The sequence below is a fragment of the Mastigoproctus giganteus genome, chromosome 6 (assembly GCF_048544385.1).
Source record: "Mastigoproctus giganteus isolate SK-2022 chromosome 6, ASM4854438v1, whole genome shotgun sequence".
NCBI lineage: Eukaryota > Metazoa > Arthropoda > Arachnida > Uropygi > Thelyphonidae > Mastigoproctus > Mastigoproctus giganteus.
In genome coordinates, this window is record NC_143580.1 from 161,113,415 (window position 1) to 161,138,418 (window position 25,004).

The following is a 25,004-nucleotide window of genomic DNA, read 5'->3' on the forward strand; positions in this document are numbered from 1 at the left end:
CCACGGAAAAGGAGGTGATTATCCCTTTGTCAGGCCATGCTTTGAGTACTACGTACAAGTGTGGAGGCCTCCTTTAAGGAAGGATGTAGAGTTACTTGAGCATGTACAGAGAAGGGCAATAAGATTGGTGAGGGAACAAAGGGGTCCTATTACCAAGAAACACTTAAGTTCTGCAAATTGCAGGGGCTGGAGACTTAGCATGGCGAATTGATGAGCTTGAGGTCTTTGAATGGATTGAGCACGAAGGCGGAATTATTCTGGTGGAATTCTTCCACTTGTTCAGATTACACACCTGAGGGGGCATAAATTCAAATTGAGGAAAGACAGTTGTAGAATAGATGTGTGGAAATTTGCTTTTAGCCAGTGGGTGGTTAATTGCTGGCAAAAACTTCCATCTGTCACTGTGGAAGTTGATAGCTTAAATAAATTCAAGAAGGAACTGGACAAACATTTAGAGGGAATGGATGTGTGGTTTTTTTTTGGCTGATGCTTCATAAGCTCATACACTTGCTTTCTTGCATCATGTGCCTCTATTACTGCTTCTACTACTAACTCTGCAATTTCTCAGAACCAATTAATCACCTAATGTGAGTGATACCTGTATATAACCATTTACAGACCAATAATGCCTTTGATAAAAACTAATGTCTTTGTTTGTGTGCTATACAATATAAATAAGGCTTCTTAATCTCTACTTCCCGAAGCATAATGAGATGTGGGATTCCCATACAATTAGAGCTAGATTGCCGGAAATCAGTTTGTATGGGAGCAGCATTGACCTCATTACAAGTAGGTTGTTCTACCTGAAAGTGGACATATATCCCATTAGGTGTCTGAAAGATGTGTTTGTGTGAGATTAGAATCCTGTATATTATACTTGGAACAAAATTAATTATACTTTCTTCATCCAGTTCCAAATTTTCACCAATAGGAAGATTAATGACTTTTATTTTCTCGCATTTCACTTTCATTTAAACTGAATTTTGGGCATATTCTGAACATTCCCTTGATCCGGATTTCTGCAATGAAAGGCCCATGCAATGACATGTAAAGAGTTTAGAACTATAAGTTTTGTACCATGTCCAGCGAAAAATAATGCTAATTACATGAAATAGAAGGCTGGCGGAAAGTGGGGGACAGCCTGGGTTGGGATGAAATGTTAAAAACAAATCTGGAAGTGAACACTGACATATGTATATGTTTTATAGATTTGGAGAAGGCTTTTTATCAGGTAGACTGGGTTACATTATTGAGTATACTACAAAGGATAGGAGTGGATTGGAAGGACAGAAATTAATACATTATATTAGAGATGACATTAATAGGGTGCAATAGGTACAACAAGGTGACATAGAGATAGGAAGAGGTATAAGATAGTGGCACTGTCTGTCTCGCCCCGACTTTATTTAATATATATGTAGAAGAAATAGTTCAAGATGAATTTGATAAAGGAAATATGGATGAGGGAGAATTGTATGGGAGTAAAGTTACTGAGAGTGTTAATTGCAAAAGTTGGTTAATAGGCTAAAAGAAAATTGTAATGGATATTCAATGATAATAAATGTTGTAAAATACAAGGTTTTGAGAGTGGGAAGAAATTGACGAGTTAAATAGAATAGAATGAATAGAGAGAATAAAATGAACGAATATAGGTATTTGGGAAGCTGATAGTGGACGAAGGAAACAGCTGCGGAGAAGTAAAAGTAGTGGGTAGAAAAAGCTTTTGTGGAGCAAAGAAGAACATTATGTGCAAGATTACATTTGGGTTTAACAAAAAGATTGCACAATGTATGTGGAGTGCAGTTTCTTCATAGAGCAGAGACATGGACATTGAGAATGAAAGATATAATATTGGAAGGTTTTGAAAGGTGGGTATGGATGGAGAACAAAAAAGATAAGGTGAAGTTTTTTTTTTTTTTTTTTAAGGCGCATTAGCAACTAAGGCCATATTGCTCCGGGATATGCGGTGGTCATTCCCTGACCTTTCCGCATCCTCCGTATTTGGTGATCACGGGCTTGAACCCCAGTCTAATCAAGAAGCATGTGCTATGCACTGCTGCTCCTGGCCACCTGGCTATGGAGGTGCCGACTCCTTCAGCAATGTAGGAGTTATGTGGTCAGAGTCTAGTGGAGCAGTTTCTTCAGCACCACTAATATAGCTAATATGAATAAGACAGTGCTTGGAGGAAAGTTACAAGTGTTGTTACTTATTTTTCAAGATAACACCTACAATTGTCTTTCCTCAATTTAAATTTATGCCCCCTCAGGTGAGTAATCTGAGTAAGAGGAAGAATCCCATTAGCATTGAGCTTGCTCAATCAATTCACGGCCTTATACACTTCAATTAGATCACCTCGCAGGTGCCTAGTCTCCAGAAGCTGCAATTTGCAGAACTCAAGCCTTTCTTGGTATCACCAACCCTTTGTTTCACACACTAATCTCATTGCCCTTCTCTGTATTGGTCCTAAAACGAGGACCCCAGACCTGTATACAATACTCAAGGTGTGGTTGAGTCACGTGCCTGGTGAGTGAGACCAATTTTTTATGTTGATTTTTTTTGAAACTGCATTATAGCAAAAACTTGTAATGTGAGATCGCATAACAAGGAACACCTGTATAACAGTTTGGTTTACGCACTGTTTGTTAACATAATATGCAGTGACCACTGATAGTTAAGTTAATTGATGGGGGAACTTTTATAAAAAAACTATGTGCTAAAATTTGCATATTTAGAGTGATTTTGATACTGAAGTCAGTTGTGCATATTCATTTAGGCATCATGTCATTCACTATCAATAAAACATTTGATATTTTGTTCAGAAACACAGCCACAGGTAATTTAGCATTCCCAAACTTGCGAATTTTGTTTAGAGGAATCTAACAGTCACATTCAGGACAGTCCAAATGATAAGACCCACTTGTAAAATTATAGTAAGAATAAACACTGTTATTTTATCATTTAAAGTGAGGGGGGGACATATGCATGGGCATAAAACGTGTATGCTTTCAAATAGTAAACCGTTCCACACAGGTGCATTGTCAATCCTCTGCTTTTTGTTTTCTTTTTGTATGTTTTATATTATGAGAGAGCACACCAACAATACGTTGCATTTAATATTTAAACAGAAGGGGTGCAAGTATATTTGCTGATGCCACTGAGGCAGCATTAGGTCGGTTGGAAAACTGCTGGAAAAAAACTGGAGGGAATTGATCATGCAATGTTAGATAGTTGTGTGGTATGAAAGATGAGGCTCTGAAGATGACTTCAGATCTGAGTTAGAACAAGCAGAAAATGAACATATGCCTGATCATTAAACCAGCAAGAATGATCTCTTCTTATCTCAGAAATAGCAACCGAGGTTGAACACTGATAAATGCACAAGTTCAGCAGCAATCACAGAATAGCATACTAATTTGGTGTTACCACAATCATGGTGATGAGTAGCCGTATCTTGAGTACTGCTCACAGGTATGGAAGCCTTAATTTAGGAAGGCTGTATATCAATTGGTTAGGATGAAGAGAAGAGCAACACCATTAGGCACTTGACATCTGTGAAGAGACTGAATCAAGGTGTTTAATTTTTTTTTTTTTTTTTTTTTTTTTTACGAAAACCCCAAACACGAGAGGTATTAGAACCTATAGTACTTAGTACTGTGCTTGGGTTGGAGGTTGAGAAGACAAAAGATATTTGTTGACTTTAGATTTGAACTTCTATAGACTGTAATTTTCAGGAAATACGTATGAAGGAAGGAAGGTTGTTCTAGAAAACGGTAGTTGAACGAATAAATGAGGAAGATGAAAAGTTGGTTCTGTGAGTTTGAAGTTGGACAGTAAATGGATGTTGCTGGCACGTGTTTGGACTGTTTTGAAAAAGAGAGGGGGGAATTATAGAAGCCAATTCAGAAGAACAGTGCCCGTGGAAGTATCTGTAGAAAAGGCATGCAGCAGAACGTGTTTGTTTGTTTGTTATTTGGAGCATTAGCAACTAAGGCCATACTGCTCCGGGAATATGTGGTAGCCATTCCCTGACCTTTCCGCCTCCTCTGTATTTGGTGGTGAAATGTGGTTCCCCTTCCATGAAATATTCAATCATATAAAAAACAAATAACTTTTCAGAAACTCATTACTCCGTACGTGTTTTTTGCAACTTCTGCATGCCATGTTCTTTGTTATTAATTGCTTATCATTTTTACTGTTTTAAATTTTACAACTAAAAAAAAAAAAAAAGTTAGTGAACAGAAATATCAATTAGTATGTACATACAGTATGTATTAATTAAGCTATGTATGTAAGTGTAAATTTATTTTTATTTTTCTAACTGGAAAATATTCTTCCGAAATCATTTAAAGTGGGGATCCACCGTATGTTGGGAGATCTCTGGATTAGGCTCTGTTCTATTGAACTTGTGCTTATTTGAGACAATAACAAATAATTGTGACTTCAAAGAGTGCAGTTTGTGAATTAAAGATTGCAGAAGGTACATGAAATCTAGATGCTGCAGAAGAGATTGTGCTTAGCAGCAATGAAGAGGAAGAAAATGAAATGAACGTACATTATCTCACATATAAGTATCACAGTTTGTAAGGTAAGATGTTTTGTTCAGTTATTACTATTTAAATTATTACTATTATAAAAATAAAGTTAAAATATTAAGTTAATTACTACTATAAAAATTAACTTTCCAATAGTTATTAAAAAAAATGGCGTACTTTTGTTAGCTTTTGAAATGTAACCCCACCCCCCTGTACTGGCTCTTAGTCCTGTATAACATGATTTCGCATTACATGAGATTTTGTAGGAACCAAACTACCGTGTTATATGAGGGTTACCTGTATGTATATATATATATATATATTATGTGAGGTAAAAGTTAGGCAAAAGTAATAAAAATAAATAAATATGGCTATGTAGCTATCATTAGAGGCAGCAAATGCACATCCTCCACATGATGCCTAATTATATCTGATAATTAAAATAAATATGATATTTAAAATAAAAACATCAGCCAGTAGTACGGCAATAATACAGAGCGAAACGAAACGCAAAATAATATAAAATAAACAAACAGGGAAGGGAAAGTAGAGATAATAGGACAAAACGGTAGTCGATAATCCCCTGTATAATTTAGTCAATTAAGTCATTAACCCAATTAATAAAAAAGTAAATTTAAAATAATGCCAATTATAAATAATTTAGCGGTACCCCCCCTCGAAGGTACCAGTTCCAAAAGACGTGAAATATCACCAAAAAGGGTTAAAGAAACTACCAAAAAACTAAAATATCAAAATGATAGACTGACCATCATGCCCCATATCGACAGAGGACCACGAGGCCAATAATGGTCATGGAATCGCTGCATTTCAATCGTCATACAAATCATCGCAAAGGCAGAAATATCGAAGAACCAATCCACCCCTCCATTCTCCGATAGATCAACCAATGCAGAGGATTTGCATGGCGGTGGTCCTTATGCAGCGAAAAATAATCTATAGAACAGACAGCACTCTTGATCAGAGCCACACCACTGACATAATGCAAGCTTAACCAGCTTATATAATAGAATTTTAATTATCAGATATATATATATATATATATATATATATTTAATGTAAATTATTATTGACTATACCCATCACATATCTTAAACTAACCATTTGTAGATTTGCTGTTTGTGGATTCTTCAGAAAAAGATAAAAATTACTTTGTATGATACTTGATACTTACATATTTCCCAATGCTACTTCACAAAGCAGGAGGATGCCACATGGATTAGCCTTGCTTGTGTAACAATAATTAGCACTTTTTGATACCATATCTGCAAAATATACTCCTTTGCCAAACATATAACCTGTCTGAAATAAAAAATATAAAATAAAATAAAATGATAAAGTTAGTATTCATATTAGGGTTGTGTAGTTAACATACTCAATATTTTTAAAGCCTTCTTTCCGTTCTCTATCTTTATTTATTTATTTATTTATTTTTTGAGATCCAGATATTATATATACAATCCTACCAAAAGCATAGGGCATTGCTCCCTCCCTCAATGCAGGATTTTGGCATGACTATAAAATACACAACTATTTTGAAATAAATTCAGTCAATTAGGAGTAATTAGGGTTGAATATCATAAAATCATAAAATAAAAAAATAAGGGAATGCAAGAGTACAACTCCCAATCCAAGGAGATGCAACTCCATAATCACTAAAGTATGAATGCCACTTCCCAATAAAGTTAAAAATAAACTAACCAAGGAGAGAGAGAGAGAGAGAACTCACAAGACCACCTTTTCAATGGATATCAGTGCTTGTGAACTCTGAAAGTGATCGTACTTCAGTCACAGATCACTGTCCAGCCAAATACGTATACAGTCTGAGCACAAAAAGAAGTAATGAACTCAAATCAAAAGATACGTCATGGCATTGTTTCTACAGATTAAATAAGGAAATGTAACAAAAAAAAAAAAAAAAAAAAAGTAAATTTGAACACTGAGTCAACATTGGAAAGTTTAAACTAAATGCAGATATACAAATAAACATTAAACTGAATTATAATAAAAAGAATTAACATAAATAAAATTCAAATCAATTAACTCTAATCAAATTACAGAATAAATTAAAATGTAATGAAGGAAGTAAGGAAAGGGGGAGTCATAAGATAAACATGATTATGCCTTGAAGACTATTATGAAATTTCCTTTCATAGGGAGGGGTGACACTATTTAGCATGACACAAATATAGCACATCACTCCCTACATAAGAAGATACACCACCACAACCAAGCATGAGTGCCACTTCCCAATAAATTTAAAAATAAATTAACCCAAGATAGTGAACTCATAAGCACCACATTTTCACGGGGCATCAGTGCTTATGAACTCCGAATTAACCCTAACTATAGCATTTACTTGTTTCATCATAAACAAGCCTTGAATAGCCTTGAAGACATAACCACATCTGCCTTATTATAACAAAGTTAGCCCAGAATTTTGAAACCTTTACACTAAATAACAAACTGTTTAATTTTTTTTTTTCTTCTGGCGTTTCTCTTTACATAGTAGAAAATATCTACCCAGTATTCATCTACTTTCACAGGATGGTATGCAGCTCCCTTTTCAGAGTCAGCTTAATTAAGATTTCCTGAGTGTTGTTATTAGATCGTTACGATTTAATTAAAATCAGCTAATTTAATGCACAAAATTCACTAGTGATGCATTTAACTCAGAGCAAGGCAGAGATGGTGAAAGAAAGAGACTGTTGTTTGGCACTCAGTTCAAAAAACGTTTCAAACCAAGCTCATGGCTGGATTTGAAACGTTTTGCTTCCATTGCATGGTAATTTGGATTGAGGATCATAAATGTAGCCATCTACTACTCATCTTGTCACCAAACAGCTGACTGGTGATAACATTTAAAAATCTACATGGATAAGCTGTTTGTTTGTTTATTTATTTGGTTTTTAGGAGCATTAGCAACTAAGGCCATATTGCTCCGGATATGCGGTGGTCATTCCCTAACCTTTCCGCATCCTCCGTATTTGGTGGTGACGGGCTTGAACCCCAGTCTAATCAAGAAGCATGTGCTACGCACTGCTGCTCCTTCCCACCTGGCTATGGAGGCGCCATATGGATAAGCAAGAATTAATTTTAACTTCTCTTTTGATGACTCCACATTCTGATGTTTATCAAGAATGAAGTTTCTAGGAACCCATCTTGAACATATCCAAATGTTCATATATTATTGTTAAAATGCTTCATGGGAAATAGTGCTTTTTTAAGTTCAGACACTAATTCTCCTGTTTCACTAAAACTTTGTTGATAATGGCAAGTAAATTCTACCTTCCAGTTTGAGAAACTTTGCCCTGCACAAACAGCCTAAACTTCTTGAATATCCACCACTAATTTCTTAAATGCTGATTTATAGCTAATTTTGCAACGGCACGAAGAAAACTTAGTTAATATCAATGCTAAAACTCATTCTTGTCTTTTTTTTTTTTTAAACATTATTGCTCCTATGCTCATCTTCACCAACATTCCGATTTCTAGGCAATACCATATATCTTTATTAGGGATTATCCTAACTTCAAATCTCCCCTGTCATAAACATATCACAAACACTGCTGCTTCTCCTGCATAGAAAAAAAACTGTTTTTTTCCCCCTCTCTCACTCTTAATGTTACTTTTCTTCTAAAATAGCTGATTGTATAAATCTGAAATATGCCCTACCATGCATTACTTTTCCCACATCTGGGGTGAATTACTCAAGCTTTTAGACTATTGAAAAGAGGCAGTTGGTTAGTTAATGACCTGTCTCATACAAAGTCTGGCAACACTCTCATCTTGTGTCCTAGCAGCCAATTTATCAGACCAGGGGCACTGGTCTGGTAAATTGGCACCATTTAAAGGATCAACCTTTAAAAACCAGCCTTGAAAAAGATTAATTGAATGCTTGTTGCCAAAAATTTTCGATGTGACCATGTGTTAAAGTATCATTTCCCATATGGGACATTATATTTTAAACCAGTAAAAGGATGTACACCCCCCCACTAAACACCTGACTTTTTTTTTTTTTTTTTAAGGAGCATTAGCAACTAAGGCCATATTGCTCTGGGATATGCGGTGGTCATTCCCTGACCTTCCGCATCCTCCGTATTTGGTGGTGATGGGCTCGAACCCCAGTCTAATCAAGAAGCGTGTACTATGCACTGCTGCTCCTTCCTACCTGGCTATTTGCCAAACACCTGACAGAGGCCATGATTAATCTTAAGCTGTCATAATCTCCTCCCTCAAATTAAAACTTATTCTTCTGTCTTTCACTGCTACTTGTCTCCTCATCATCCAGCTTAGAACTCTGTGTTCACTACCTGTTACCCTGTACTGTCAGCCTTATGATGTTATTCTGGTTCATAGGTAATGATCAGGTCTAGAATATTTTTGCCCCTAGCACTTTCTCTAACATGCTGATATAAATAACAATAATCTGGTTGATTTAAAAATTTTGTTCTTCACAGTGCATTAACCTCCCACTTGCTCTCAATTAAAGGCAAATTGAAATCACTCATCTCATAACAAGACATTCACCTGGCCTCTCATTCCATTTGCATGTAGAGGCTCTCTTCATAATCTTCTGGTCTGTATACTGCTCCTACTCTCACTATACCTTTGCATATAACACTACACAGATTCTATATAGTGCATAAGCATAAATATGAAATAACTTTTGTCATGCTCAGGTTTCTTTTGATAAGCATGGCCTCACCACTCCCTTCTATCTTCCCTATTTGTCCTAAATACATTGTATGTATAAATTCATCATCATCCCATATTCCTGGGTGGCACCACATTTCAGTTGGCCTATGTCAGCATTAGGAGTATCATTGATAAAATGAGTGTCTATTTTCCTTGAAGTTATTTGTTTCTCTAGAATTAGCTTTCAACTCATTTCCCAGATGTGATTAAGAATATTCTCTTTACCTCTCTGAAAATCTGACTCTCTGTTGATGATATCATTTATTGTTGCTCTCGGCAGACACACCCTGGTTCTAGTCCACCTACCCTTATTTAAAAAAACTGTCACCATTTCCTTGACAATGGAGTCTCCCAATAAAACTAAGTTCTCTTGAACCAGAGCAGTACGCACCTGAATATTCTGTTCTGGAGCTCTGAATCAAGGTGCATCACCTGGCAGGTTACTAGAATTTTGAGTCCCTAACAATCTTCCAATTGCATTACCTCTAGGGCAAGCATACATTTCTTCAATGACTCAAATTCTTCTTGTAAAACTGCTTGTACATTAAACCTTTTGTTGGTAATAATAACATCTATTTTTTTCTGTTGTCTTGGAAGATTGCTCCCACCACAGAGGCCATTATTTTGCAACTCCCACAGTTTACGGATCCAATAACACAATGATTGTAGCAAGCCATAGGTGAAAAGTGGTCTAGCTATTCAACTAATGACAGTTTGTCAGTGGCTGCTGTCTATATAGCATTTACCATTTATGTGATATCTGACAACTGTTTATTTTGCTTTAATCTTCCCTTTCCACAGAAATCAAGAAGCTTATGTAAACAGCCTAGAAAGGAATGATTTTAGAACACGCACGCACGCACGAATAAATGATGAATCTTCATATGTTGCAGCATCATAAATGTTTTTGATTATGATTTAAAAATAACTATAGGTATGAATGTAATTTTAGATGTTCTCAAAGATTATGTTTTATGCTATTCTTTACTAACAGGAAAAATTTATCGAGAAATATTTTATTTCTTAGTTTATTTTTGCACTATCTGCTTTAAAGTGGGGACGAAAAATCTGCAATTCTTATGACATTTTCAAAAACTGCAACTGAATTAACCGCAAATTATGAAATAAATAAATAACCAAATTCTCATTTTGCTAAACTTTCCAGATTAAGTTTCACTAGATGAGCGAGAAATGGAGAAGAAAAAAAAAATAATAATCATTGGCAACATTGGTTGTGGACATTTTTTGACAGTATGTATAACGTGTTGGATGTAGCATCCTAGATCTTAATTTTCTTATAGATCTAGGCTTTTTTGATTATTTAAAATTTATATTAAAGTGTATCAGTTTCGTACAAGGTTCAAAAATGTTCTAAACACCACTACATCACATGGCCATATGCACGGAGCGTTTAAAAAGTTTGTGGTCTGAGTATATATAGTGTTAAAAATTTTGGTACTTAATGTATAACACTTCAGATAGTAACGTACAGTTTCATGCAGTTTCAATAACATCTTTTCTTAATTACATGTCCTGAAGTTAAAGTTATGTGAATAAGGAAAGATGGACAAAATCAGTCACCATGCAGGCATCCAATACTTCGGAAAAAGAGTCTAATGCCAAAGGCAATTCATGAGGATGTGGTTAAAACATCAGGGGAGGTTAAAAAAATGGTTAAAACATGTTAAATGTATGTGCTCGATATTAGCAGATAGATTTCTGCTATTAGGCAGCTCAGGTTCAAACCCATAGGTAATCCAAAAATCCAACGTATGGTATACAAATAAATTGTTTTTTATTGGTTTTATTAATAGGTATCGTATTTTCTGTCTTATTTTTAGTTTGTAATCTGATTTGATTTATAATGGAGAGTGGATAGCCTCCATTTAAAAACCTGTTGGTTAGTGTATCAATTTCTAAGTGTAAGGTGGGTTCAGAAGTAGAATATTTGTAAGCATTAAAGAACTGGTTAAATATTATGGACCTCCTACAAGTAAATGGATGATAACTTCTATAATGCAGGTACATCCCTGTGTTGGTGGGTTTTTGGGAAATGCTAAATTGTATTTTTTGCATGTCTCGTGTAAGAGGGAAATTTAAGAAATTTAGAGCTTTTGCTTATACAGGTGACCCCCGCTTAACGCTGATCATTCGTTCCGGAAAAACAGAGCGCTAAGTGAATCCGCGCTAAGCGAGCGCCGCTTTCCCATAAGGTAACATATGTATTTGTGAGCTGCGGTCGGTGCCATAGGATATTTCCTAATCAACAATAAACGGTAATGAAAAGATGCACAAATGTCGGTCAAAATATTTAATATTCAAATATTTGCACATATAAAATATTCTGCATTACATACGTATAATTATGTGGTAACTACTTGCGTATCAAAAGTAAACTTAAAATTCCAATTAAAATAATGAATTTAATTGATTTAATTTAATGGATGAATTTAATCATGAAAAATGTGTGGATTGTGAGTTGAACTTTGGCCCTCTTCCAAATAAACTAAAAGGGGTATTAATTTTAAACGGCCCGCAGCGTTACCACCCAACAATAAAGTCAACTGATCCTTCGCCGCTTTGAAATTTGGCATATTTTTTGTTCTCTCAATATGAAACTTCTTTTAGGCATTCGTTTCCACAAAAGTCCCGCTTCATCTATGTTAAAAACGTGTTGAGAAGTATAACACATAATACCCCTCTTCAATAATTTTAACAAGTTCTTTTTTGAAAGTTTCGGCTCCTTGATCAGCACTAGCGGCTTCTCCCTGGATTTTAAATATATTCTACCAGCCCTTACCAGTTTTAAATGGTTCCACATTTTTTTTTTATTTTTTTTAGGCGAGTTTTCTTCCGATCATCATATTGGCTAATCTCTTTCTCTCTCTCTCTTTTAAATATTTAACTTAACTGACTTCTGCATTGGAATATTATCTTCAATAAAATTAGTCTTTCCATTTCAATCCTAATAGCCAGCCTAGTCCTAGTTGCTTGCAGTGGAACAGCTATCTTTGCCGCTGATAAAATTAATTTTTTATAATTGTTCTTAAAGTTAAACTTGCAAGTCCTAAATTATGGCACACATCCGCTTGTCATTGACCGGAATCGATTGGCTTCAAAACGTCTAATTTAATTTTCAAATCCAGTCTTTTTCTTACATTTATAGTCTTCGTACTGCGCCCAGACATTGTTGCTTTTTCATTCCTGTCGGTCATTATTAGCTCTTCGAAAATATAACCGCGTTGGTTGAATTAATTATGATACAATGTTCAAGTAAACTTTCCGTTACGCACGATGTCTAATACTGTACTGAGTGATGACTAGACTTCGGATAAATGCATATAACCCAAATATTACAAGCAATATATTTGATCATTTTTTAAAATGTTGATCTCGGAACTACGTAACAAGTCACTGTACTGCAATTAAATTAGCGTGCGAGAAAATTTCACTGAGCGTGGGAAAATTCCTCAAGTCGGCGTGGGAAACGTTTTAATGCTGTTTTGGTATTCATTTTCAAGCTATCGACTCCATCAAATGAAACGATTTCGTTAAATATGTTAAAAATGTAATCTGTAAAAGAGCGTTATAGTGATCTGTGACAGCGTTATAGTCAGATATGGGTTATAATATAAGAACAGCGTTATAGCGAATCAGCGTAAAGCAAACCGCGTTATAACGGGGGCCTGCTGTATATGTTCTTTCTCCAATGTAAAATGTAGTCTCGTATGAATGTTGTTAAATACCTGTAGAATGTCCCGAGTGGTGTCATGATCCGTTATAACAAGTACATTGTCAATATATCTCCCACAGTAAGTGATGCGGGGAAGAAGTGGTGTTAAATGTATGTGCTCGATATTAGCAGACAGATTTCTGCTATTAGGCAGCTCAGGTTCAAACCCATAGGTAATCCAAAAATCGGTTTGTATATGGTGTCTTTAAAAGCGAAATAACTTGCTTCAAAGTAGGAGCTTGATTAATTGGAAAATTTCTTTTTTGGGTTATTTATTGTGATTTATTGCGATGGTATCGTTGTTTAACAATTCCCAAACTACATCGAGAGCACTGACTGGAAGCATTCTACAGAAAAGACTAAAGTAATCTTACTCTTTTAAATATATTGTAATAACATAGAAGGTATCGAGCCTTGCAGCTTTGTGTTTTTACTAATAACAATTATTCTAATAATTGTTATATAATTGAGTTAATATTACTTCTCATGATCTGTGATGACAATCTCTGGTTTGTATGACTGTATCTAAATTAGAATACACTAAGTTATTATGGTTTTATTGATTTGTAACACGAACATCCACAATATAATCTATTAGACTTTGAAATCCGAGAACCGGATAGTTGTATTTGAGCAGATAGAAGAGAAAACTGTATTTATTGAAAATCTGTCCAACTACGTTAAAGTAAAATTATTTGAAGCGTAAAATACTTTGATCAATATCTGAACAGGATTTCTTTAATATGTGGTTCTGTGATTTTCTTACTTTTCTCAAGGCTAAGAGGAGACTGATTCCTTTGAAAGTTTGTTATTTGGTTTTTTTTTTTTGGGAGCAATAGAAACTAAGGCCATATTACTCCAGGGATATGCGGTGGTCATTCCCTGACCTTTCTGCATCCTCCGTATTTGGTGGTCACGGGCTCGAATCCAGGTCCAATCAAGAAACGTGCTACGGACTGCTGCTCCTGCCCACCTGGCTACGGAGACGCCCCTTTGAAAGTGAAACTTCTTTAGGTGCACCCCCAGGCAGTTTTCATACAGGAATAACCTGCGTCCATGGATTGACAAAATCGCCAAGAAAATGCGACCCGAAGTGACTTATGCCATACATAGCAGTGACGCATGATGCAATCGGTACCCCACGTGTGGCCAATGTATAACTCGCACGCGTGTTGCATTTATGTTTAAATTGGTATATCTCAGCTTCTAGCAGTCCGATTTTAAAAACCAAAATATTTCTTGCATCATTCTCTGCCATATTATATAAAAATTTACAATCCAACATGCTCACTACTAATAGTGAGAGTTGTAAGGCATATAGAGCACATATACATGCAAAATGACCACCAAAACCACCTCCATTGAGTACAAAGGAGAGATCTGTAGAAACTTTGTAATAAACATTAAATCACTTAACATTGAAATAATAAATGCTCCAAAAAAATTCTCAAGAATTTTCACTTAACTTCCACTATGTGTACTTGGCACACAAACACAATTTTTTTGGGATGCATGCACAATTTAATTTTATTTAACAGTATTCCACGATTATTTTCTGCCAGTTGAGTTCACAAATCCAGCAACCTATATATCAATTTGCCTAATTTGTGAACTCAAGTGCCAAATTTGTAAAGCACTAGCTGCACAGGAGAGGATCATCCCAGCAAGCTTTGGTATCTTTTTGTAAGTGCTTCTAAATTATTCATTTCTTTTAATTAAATGAAGTGTGGTGTACACACTTCATTTAATTAATGAAGAAGAATATATGAGTAGAATATATTTACAAGCCTTATCTTTGATAAATGACTCTGATGGGCAAACAGCCATGTCCAAGAATTTATGTATTTTCTATTCAAGCTGTAGAATATAACATTATAAATCTATAGTTCAAAATATTAAAACCCTGTAAGAAAAAAAAAAGACCTTGTTTAAATAAAAGAATTAGAGGATGTTAATCAGATATACTAGTTACAATGTATGTCATGAGAGAGAGAGAGAGAGAGAGAGAGAGAGAGAGAGAGAGAGAGAGAGAGAGAGAGAGAGAGAGGAAAAAAAAAAAAAAAAACGTACGTACCGACGGAGCTTCAGGAGGTGCAATTCTAAGGCCCTGCGACAGAATCCCCACAAAATTTGTAAGTCTTGAACCATGCCACAATAATTTTCTATTGTGAAGTTTCTTGAATGGTTTGAATTTTTTCCCCTCACCATGGCGAGATATCCTGAATACCTGTTGAATACAATTGGGAAGTTTTAAGTAACCACAAAATTTCCCAAACAAATAAACATATCTATCTGATACTTTATGACTGGAGTGGGGGAGGGAGAGAGAGAGAGAGATTCTCATTTATTGTTTATACAGTAGGATCTAGGACAGTATTTAGAGCTAAGTCATAAAGACATTGCCAACTTTTAGAAATAAAAAATGGGAAGACATTTTGAAGAAAATGTCTGTGACATTCCCTAATTTAAGATAGGGCTTGCTATCTGGTAAAAATGCTGATAGAACTGTTATTCAGGTCTCACTTGTGAGTAAAGTGAGGCAAATTTCAAAGAAGTCTAGTCATTCTATGACAACCACATCTTCTGCTTGTTCCTTCACAATGTATCACTTCTGGTAATTCTGAGTACACTCCAGGAAAGGTTGCAGGCCCCACTTCTGAAATAAATAAATATATATAAGTTACTTTAGAATTGGAAGCATTACCTCTATGATGTTTTGTAGAACACTTCAATGCTGATATTCTCCGTAGTTGAATAACTATACAAATAGATTACATGTATTCCATTCCCTCGTAGACAAAATCAATGATCCAATGCATCATGGAATCAGGGACCCGCGGACCCCAAGCCCGCCCCAATATACATAGAAACACCAACCCTAATCTTTGAGTGAGAGAATACAATATGTCTGTATTTTAAAAACAATTTAAATGCTTCAAAACCAAATAAATAAATAGTGAATCCATACTTTTAATACTTTAAAAGTAATATTAAAACAAAAAAACATTAGGAGACTAAAGAATTTTGTTACTTCCCTGAAGCGGACTGGGCTTTTCGACCAGGGTCATGATCACAGGAAAGTTGTGGAGGAATTTTATAGCATGGAGATTAGTTGCGATCTTGGGGCATGTGTGTGAAGGACCATGAATCTGAGATGGGGTAGGGGCGATGTACATCGACTGAATTTTGATGTAATTTAATTTCAAGCATCTCCAAAATTAATAGTTTGGTGTAATCATGTGGGATGCTGAGAATTTTTGCTTCATTGAATAGAAAACTGTGGCTTTAACTGATTGCATGGAATGCGAGTTCCGAAGCTGAGGAGCGGGATAAATGGACAGATGTTGAATTTTCTCTCATTCTCGTATTGAGTGTACGAGTAGATCCCTGGTATGAGGAGTTGCAATCCTTTCAAGATACATTGTAGACTAAGTCATTTAATTGGAATGTGGAAGAGGATTGGACTTTGTGGTTTTGCAGGGCAGCATGTAGCTTTGTTGTGGGTTTGGCTATAATTTTGAATTGTGTGTCTTTGAAAATACTATTTAGTTGTTTGAACCATTGTTCAATATATGGTAAAGCAATAAAATATATATTTTTTTATGTTATTTTTGTTGATAACAGGAGAGGTACTATGTAATCTGTTTTTTGCTTGTACCCTATTTCATTTATAATAGGTAGGGTATTTCAATCAGCCCTATTGGTGGCTTTTCTGTATATGCTGAAATGAATTTTGTTCATAATCCGTGTGAGGGTGAAATTTAAAAAATGTAATGATTTTGTTTCAGTATTTTCAGATTCTAGTTTGAAGCTTAACTTGCATGGATGTTATTAAAGTTTTGTAGGATGTCCTGTATGGTCCCCGCATCTGTGATGCAGAGTATATTGTCCAAATATCTACCATAATAGGTGATCCGCAGAAGAAAGGGTGTTAAATGTATTGTTTCAATATTGATAAGGTATATTTCTGCAAGTAAACCACATAGATTTAAGCCCATGGGTAGGCCATAAAACTGTTTGAAGATTTTACCTAGGAAAGTGACATAATTGGCTTCAGTTAATTTTTATCAGGTCAAATATAGCAGTAATCGGGAGTTTTGTATGATTAATTGATATATAAAGAGGTGACATCTAGTGAAAATAGATTGTCATTATCTATAAGTGTTTTATCTTTTAGAATGTTAAATAGTGAATCATAGTTTTTTATTCCAAACGGTTTGACTATGTGGGAAGCTAATGTTGAAAATGCAGAATGTTTGTATGAAATGAATGCGGTGGGACGAATGGGGAAACCTCTCTTATGTAGTTTGGCCTGGCCAAAATGTGTGGGTATATTGAACGTCCTAGCTTTTAATTGTTTTAACTGGGCCATCGTAATGTAATTTTTTTTTTTTGGTATGTCATTAAAGTCTTATTATATTGGTTGACTAAATTGGAAAAAAAGGTCTGGATTGACTTCTTCGTAAGTTGAAGTATCTGATACTATGGAATTTAATTTGTTGACATAATCTTGCTTGTCTAAAACTACAACTGTATCACCTTTGTAAGCTTTTTGTATTATGATATCTTTGTGTTTTTGAAGATCACGTACTGCTGAGGTTTCTTTACTATTTAATTTGGGAAGGTGCAGGCTTTTAGGGTTGTTCACTACTTGGTCTTTCTGCAGGACATTCCGAATTGCAAATTCGACATCTTGTTTTTTTTGGCAAACTGCAGGGATGGGGGGGTAAGTTGTAGTTTAAGCCTTTGGACAGAAGCATAATTTGGTCACAGTTAGGGAGCTTTTAGAGAGATTTAATGGGCTGGGAAGATGTGCCGCAAGTTGAGAGTGGCAGTTTGAGGTTACAAGAACTTGGGGTGCCGAAATGTTACAAGAACATGGGGTGCCGAATGTCACTGAAAATGCATTTCCTTCCTTCCCATCTGGATTTATTTTCTGAAAACTTAGATGTCGGTGATGAACAAGGAGAGTGCTTCCACAAGGACGTATCTGCAATGGAAAAATAATACCAAAGTTGCTGGGTCTCTGCCATGATGGGAGAATACTGTTGGTTCCTTAAACAGGAACGCAATCTGGAGTATACAAGGAAATCATTGAGTGGGAAACATGTAATGCATATTACATGTAATGCTAAGTAATACATATTGTGTGTAATAATTACAACCACGTATGCTGTATTGTATAAAAACAAGGAATTTAAAAAATGCTTATATCTTTTGATGATGTGACAGAAGTAAAAGATTGATATTTTCATAATCAGGACATTAATTTTGTTCAGAATAACCAACTTTCATTCCAGAGGTATGAAGGGAAAAAAATTTTGTCGGGTAGCGTTATTTGGACCTAGTTAAACAGGCAGATAACAATCAGAAACAGACAGCCTTGCTAATTATTGGTGGGATATATTGAATGGTGTTAGCTCTTGAAAGTGTCATTCAATGTATCCGATTATCAATAATTGGCTGCATAATCATTATATTTTTATTTTATTTTATTGCTAATTATGTTTATTTCTAGGGTATAGCAATGTAAACCAACATGGGCTATCTTAATCTTTATAGGTTCTTTTGGCCATATGGCCCACTGAGTACTCTTATGCCAATGTTTTAATACATTTTGAATACCTATACAGGGTGTTTCAAAAGTGATGGTCAATAATTTAAAGGTGAACTGTACAGACTACAATATGCAAAAAAAGCCTAGTAAACATGGGTTCTTAAGTGAATTGTTTTCAAGATATTGTACATTTCTAGTTGGGATCCACCACTGACTTGTTTGTTATGCTCATTCTCTTCATTTCCCCTATCTCAATGCTCTGAGACTAGCAAGCATACTAGTACTTGTCAAAGGATAGTCAACCTGGAAAGAGGTTACAGCAACGAAGAGTATGTGGACATGCACTTCATGTATGGTAAAGCCAACGGCAGTGCACTTGAGGCTGCACATTTGCAGCAAGAAGCATTTCCCTGCCGAAGGCAGCCCAACGGGCGCACATTCATTAGGCTACATCAATGCCTTAGAGAACATGGGCTTTGCACATGGAATATGAGCAGGTAGGCCCAGAAGCATAACACCTGATGTTGAGGAAAGCATGCTAGAAAGAACACCCTGTAACATGTAACATCTGTAAATCCTGTGGTGTTGAAACCAAAAATTAAAAATGTGTTATCTTATGTTTAATAAAATCACCCTTAGCAAAGGATTCACAGCTTTTTGCTAAACTAGTGCTCCCATAGCCAGTGGTGGATCTTAACAGAAAATGTACATTATCTCGAAAATGGTTCATTTGCGGCCTGATGTTCACTGGGACTTTTTTGCTTATTTTAGTTTGTACTTTTCACCTTTAAATTATTGACCATCATTTTTGAAACACCGTACCTAGTATATTGTGGTGACAACCAGGTTTGAACCAATGTAAGCAGGAGATAATCAACGTCCACATCATGCAGAGGAATGCCAATCCTCTGTGTCACCATGGGAATGAGTCTCATCAACCAGTGGTGCAATACTAGCAGTTTGCTAAATGGAGGCCAGAAGTGGCAAAATCTATGTGTAGTCTGCAGAGCAAAGCTGTTCAAAACTAACTCTTCTATCATGCAATCTGACTGGTTATGATGGGCACCACTGCAAGATGCAATAATTCTTACTTTAAAATGTAAAAACCTGCTCTAGATACCTATAATGATCAATCTGTTCAACTCTTTCTCCATCAATCTCAATTCGGAGGACTTCCCTTCTACCAATCATCATTGCCTTTGTTTTCTCTTCACATTAATCCTCATTACATACTTTATCGCTTTCTTATTTAGTTGTCTGATTATTTTTTGCAGCATAGAGCAAAGCTGTTCAAAACTAACTCTTCTATCATGCAATCTGACTGGTTATGATGGGCACCACTGCAAGATGCAATAATTCTTACTTTAAAATGTAAAAACCTGCTCTAGATACCTATAATGATCAATCTGTTCAACTCTTTCTCCATCAATCTCAATTCGGAGGACTTCCCTTCTACCAATCATCATTGCCTTTGTTTTCTCTTCACATTAATCCTCATTACATACTTTATCGCTTTCTTATTTAGTTGTCTGATTATTTTTTGCAGCATAGCCGGGCAACCCGCTATAACTGCCTAGTTGTTTGTAAACTTAATAGCCTGTATGATCTTTTCTCCTATTTTAACCCAATTCTTACTCTCAAGTGCCTTCTTTATTATCAGTTCGGCAAAAGCATTGAACAATCCAGGTGAAATTAGGTGCCCCTGTCTTACTCCCTTTTTAATTTTAGCTTTTTCAGTCAGTTCTCCTCTCACTCTTATCATTGCATATTGTCTTCTATATAAGTCAAAGAGCAGTCCAGTAATTTTCTTCTTGCATCCTTTTTTCTCAAGCAATGGGGACAGTTCTCCCCAGATTACTCTATTGAAAGCCTTCTCGTAATCTAAAAAATACACATAAAGGTTCCTTCCCTTGTTATACATTTTCTCTCATACAAATTTCAAAGTTCCGATAGCATCTCTCATCGAACTACCTCTGCGGAAGCTGCGCTACGAGTCATCCAGGTATTGTTCAATATGTCTCTTAATACGGACTTGAATAGTTTTAACAGAATCTTGGATGTATGAGTAATAAAGCATATAGTTCTGTGGTCTTGCATACTGTTGGTATCATCTTTTTGGGTATAGGGATTATGACTGATGTGCAGAATACCTCTGCCCACTATTCTTCCTTGAACATTTTTATCAATTCTAATAGAGATTTCTTATTTTCTCCATTATATTTTAAAAGTTCTGCAGTTATGTAGTTGGGGTAGTTCCCCACCCCCAAAAAAGTACCCCAAAACCTCTCAAGCTTCTAAACTCAATTAAAAACAAGGCAGTCAGGTTAAGTAATGATCTGTTTCTTAAAAAGTATCTATATTCTATGTTTCATATAGGTTCAGCTTTTGCTGCATGCCTTTTGGATCTTTTGCAGATACTTCCAAGGGCATTGCCATCTGTAATTCTCCCACTCTCTCATCCATTCACTGTCTAACTCCAAACTCACAGAATCAACTCTTACTCACTTATTCTATCTACTTCTATACTATAGAGCAACTGTCCTTCCTACATATTTCTTGAAAATTACAACTAACAGCAACTCAAGTTCGGTGTCAACAAGTATCTTCTGTCTTCTCAGCCTTCAACTCATGCACAGTTCCAAGTATAGGAATTCTTAAATTCCCAAACTTTCTCTAAATTCTTTTCTGTCTGGGGTTTTCATAAAAAACATTAAAAACTTAGCTGAGAGTTGAATAGCATACCATGCCCATTTACAAAAATAAACTACCAGATCATTCTTTCTTTCAACAAGGATGACAACTTCAATATAGAACACAGAACAAATTATCTGACAAACAGTAACAATGGTATCATGCATTCCACTTGAGTCATTAATACCACATACAAAAAAAAAAAAAAAAAAAAAAAAAAGAAAGAAAAAAAGCAATATTTATATACCTGTAATATATAAATGTACTTGTCATAATTAATGACATACGAAGATATATTTCTTTACTTGTGATTGGCGAACACTAATCCTTTCATAACAGTGTATGTACACAAGGTGTAAGAATAAAGTTCTTGAACTAGTGCTGTTGCAGACATGTTTAATGAGTTTGAAAATAATTGGAAGTGGTATATTGTAGTTCAAACTTCCTACAGCAGATGATGGCACACAGACTGTCCAGTAAGCTGACAGGTTGCAAGTAACAACTAGTTTCATTAGTAGCATTAATCTGCAATAGAGCAAAGAATGAATATCAAATTTTGCTTTAAACTGGGAAAATCTGCAACAGAAACGTTTGAAATGTTAAAAAGTAGAAATGCCAAAAAGCGGAGATAAAACTTTTAAGTCATACGAGTGCATTTGAATAATATAACCAGTCAAAGATGGATGTGAGGTTGTTTGCAATTATCCAAGGAGAGGGCATCCATCAACCTCTCAAAATGAGGAGAGAGTTGTAAAAGTTTGGGAAATTGTGGCAAGAGATCTTTGCTGCTTGACCATCAGAATAATGGCTGATGAGTTGGATATGAATAAGGAAAGAATTTAAATTCTGCATGAAGATTTAGGGAAAAGAAACGTCTGGGCAAAATTTGTGCCACACAGCCTGACGATGAGCAGAAGCAGTAGAGTCATCATGAGAAGACTTCATCCAGAGTCTTCAAGACAATTCTAATTTCCTTGACTGTATTTGTCAGTGGAGTTGAGTGTTGCTTGTTTCAGTATATATACCCAGAGACAAAGTGTCAGAGCATGCAGTGGACTTCAAAATCATTACCAAGGCCAGAAAAGTTTTGTTTACACAAGTCCAGTTTCAAGATGATGCTGATCATGTTTTTATAACAAACAGGCTGTAATTCACAAGGAATTTGTACCTGAATAGTGTGTGTGTGTATTGGTGGTGGGGGGGGGGGGAAATCAATGCTGTTCTATGTACAGGTGGTTCAAAGACTGCCAAAGTGCATTTGATGAGGCTGGAATTTTGAGAGAAAGGCAACAGCTGGTTCTTGATGCACAGCAATGCCTCAGCCCATTCTGCTCAGAAATTTCTCATGAAATGTGGAACTGTACAAATCAACCATCCAGCCTTCTCTCCCAATCTAGAACGAGCGGACTTCATCCTCTTTCTCAAGGTGAAAACTGCCCTCAAAGGAAAGAGATTTCACGATGTCGAGGCTATAAATAAAAACGTAACCACTGAAATGAACATCATCTCTTTGGACACCTTCGCTGTCTCTTTTCAGAAACTCTTAGTGTAATAAGTGCATTCAGTCAGATGGCAATTATATTGAATAAAAATAAAACCCATTTTTCGAATTCCATCACTTTGTGATCTTTTCAATACACCACTGTGGGAACTTTATTGCTATACCTTGTATATATGTTTTGAAGGTTCTATCAATGCAGTATCAACAAATTACATGCAATCTGTTGATACTGTATTTAAAGAACAAATACTGCATTACTCTATATATAAGCTAATTGTACTGACACTGTACAGAGATAGGCAGCCATCTGCATTTACAACTAAATGCATATGGCTAAACGAAACTAAACATAAAACCAGCTGCATTTACAACTAAAAGCAGCTGGTTTTATATTTATGGTAGTTTTGAAAATTAGTGTGGGTGGGAGAGTACCCTTTCAACAAGGTTTGTGATGATGTGGGGAAATTTCTTCAGTTTCTCCTGAAACTGAAGGAATTTGTTAATGTTATAAGCCACTCAATTAATTTTGATATCCAGATCCCGAGTGATGAAGCACATTGAAATAATACATATATAATTATAAGGATGTAAAAAATAGTTTTTATTTTTTAAGATATTTCTCCTTGTTTTCTCCCAATTTGTTAACGAAACATTATTTTATTTTTGACCTCTAATGTTTGGCTGTGAAAACAGTAAAAAATTAATATGTAACGATAATTTCTGTACATATACAATTATTATAAATTCTCAAAGATACTTGTCTATTATTCTTCTACCAGTGTAAATTAGAAATCTAGCCTAACGTAACCAACGTATATTTATATTTGATAAAATGTGCACATATTGGTTACATTTGGTTAGACTTACTTGTAATTTAGACTTCCGGAGGATAACAAACTACCCGTCCAAATTCCTTAGGGGAAAGAAAAAAATAAAGTGGGATAATATTTTAATTCATTTCAGGAAATAGGGACTAAAAGTCTATTTATAGCAGATGTCATTCTGCATTTTAAAACCAAAAGAGAATGGCAAAATTTACTTCATACAGTTGATCTGATTTCCATTCTGCCCTTTCCCACTAAGCTGAAAACACATTTCACACTGCTGTGAGAAACAAGGATGGGCAACAATGATTTTAGATAATTTATCATATACCAAAATTCTATCAACTCCACAAACAGTATCTAACTCAGACTATTTTGCAACCACATAATATTATACTGTAGTAATTGGCATTGTCTCATCCACTGGATGGAAGACTAGCAAACTGCTTATGTCCTTCATCCACTGTCATCTCTTATTTCATCATCCTTCACAGGCAGGATGAAGGAACACAATTCCACAAAGTGGTAAATAAAGAGAAGCTTGCATTTTCATTGCTTACAATTCTGGCAACCTGTACTCTGTACTTTTAATACTTAGTTTTCAGTATTAGTATTGGTAAGTGATGTGAGCAAAAAAGCATATAGCATCAACCAAAAATTTTTAAAAAACAATAAAATAAAATAAACCTCCAACATCTCCTGCACACATCCCCTCTAATAATCTGTCTAATTCTCCCTTAAATTACATGCTGGCTGGATGAAATTTCCACATCTCTATTCTGAATCTGTCCTTCCCCAATATGAATTAATGTGCCCTATTGTCTGTAGTCCGAGCACGAGGAAGGAATTCATCAACATCGAGCTTACTTGACTCATTCAGTCCCTTAAACACCTCACTCAGATCTCCTCCCAGGTGTGTAGTCTCCAGAAACTGCAATTTGCAGAACAAGAAACTTTCCTGTGCAGAGTACCTTCTTATTACCCCTCACTAATTTCATTACTCTTCTCTACACTCATTCCAATAGATACACATCATTCTTAAAATGATGACTCAAGAAGTGTATGCAAAACTAAAGATGAGGCTTTACCACTGCTTTATATAGTTTAATAATTATCTCCTTATACTTACTCACCAAATCCTCTACATCACTGATAAAACCCCCCTGTCTGACTGCACAATAACTCCTAGATGTACTAAAAGTGTGTACTGTACTACCTTTGATGTGGTACAATTTTTACAATTGTAGTATATGCATTAATCTGGGATTACAGCTACCACTCTGCAGTACCTTCATTTGTCACTTTTCTGCCTAATTTTTCTAGATGTTGTTGCAGTAGAATACCCTAATTACTGTCATTAAACCCTACGCCAACCTTCGGATCATCTGCAAACTCAGAACATTAAGACTGATATGCCTTCATAAGTATGGTTAATAAATACTGAAAACA

At 35.5% G+C, this 25,004-nt stretch overlaps 1 protein-coding gene across 1 annotated transcript in view; it reads right to left on the reverse strand.

Moving 5' to 3' along the window:
* Positions 1-25,004, reverse strand: part of Parp1 (Poly-(ADP-ribose) polymerase) — a 411,082-nt gene that overhangs the window by 25,995 nt on the left and 360,083 nt on the right. The window contains exons 21-22 of the mRNA XM_090376325.1: positions 15,057-15,209; positions 5,726-5,853 (exon numbers count right to left, since the gene is read on the reverse strand). Of these exons, the coding sequence (XP_090232451.1) occupies positions 5,726-5,853; positions 15,057-15,209 (281 nt within the window). The remainder of the gene's footprint in view (positions 1-5,725; positions 5,854-15,056; positions 15,210-25,004) is intronic.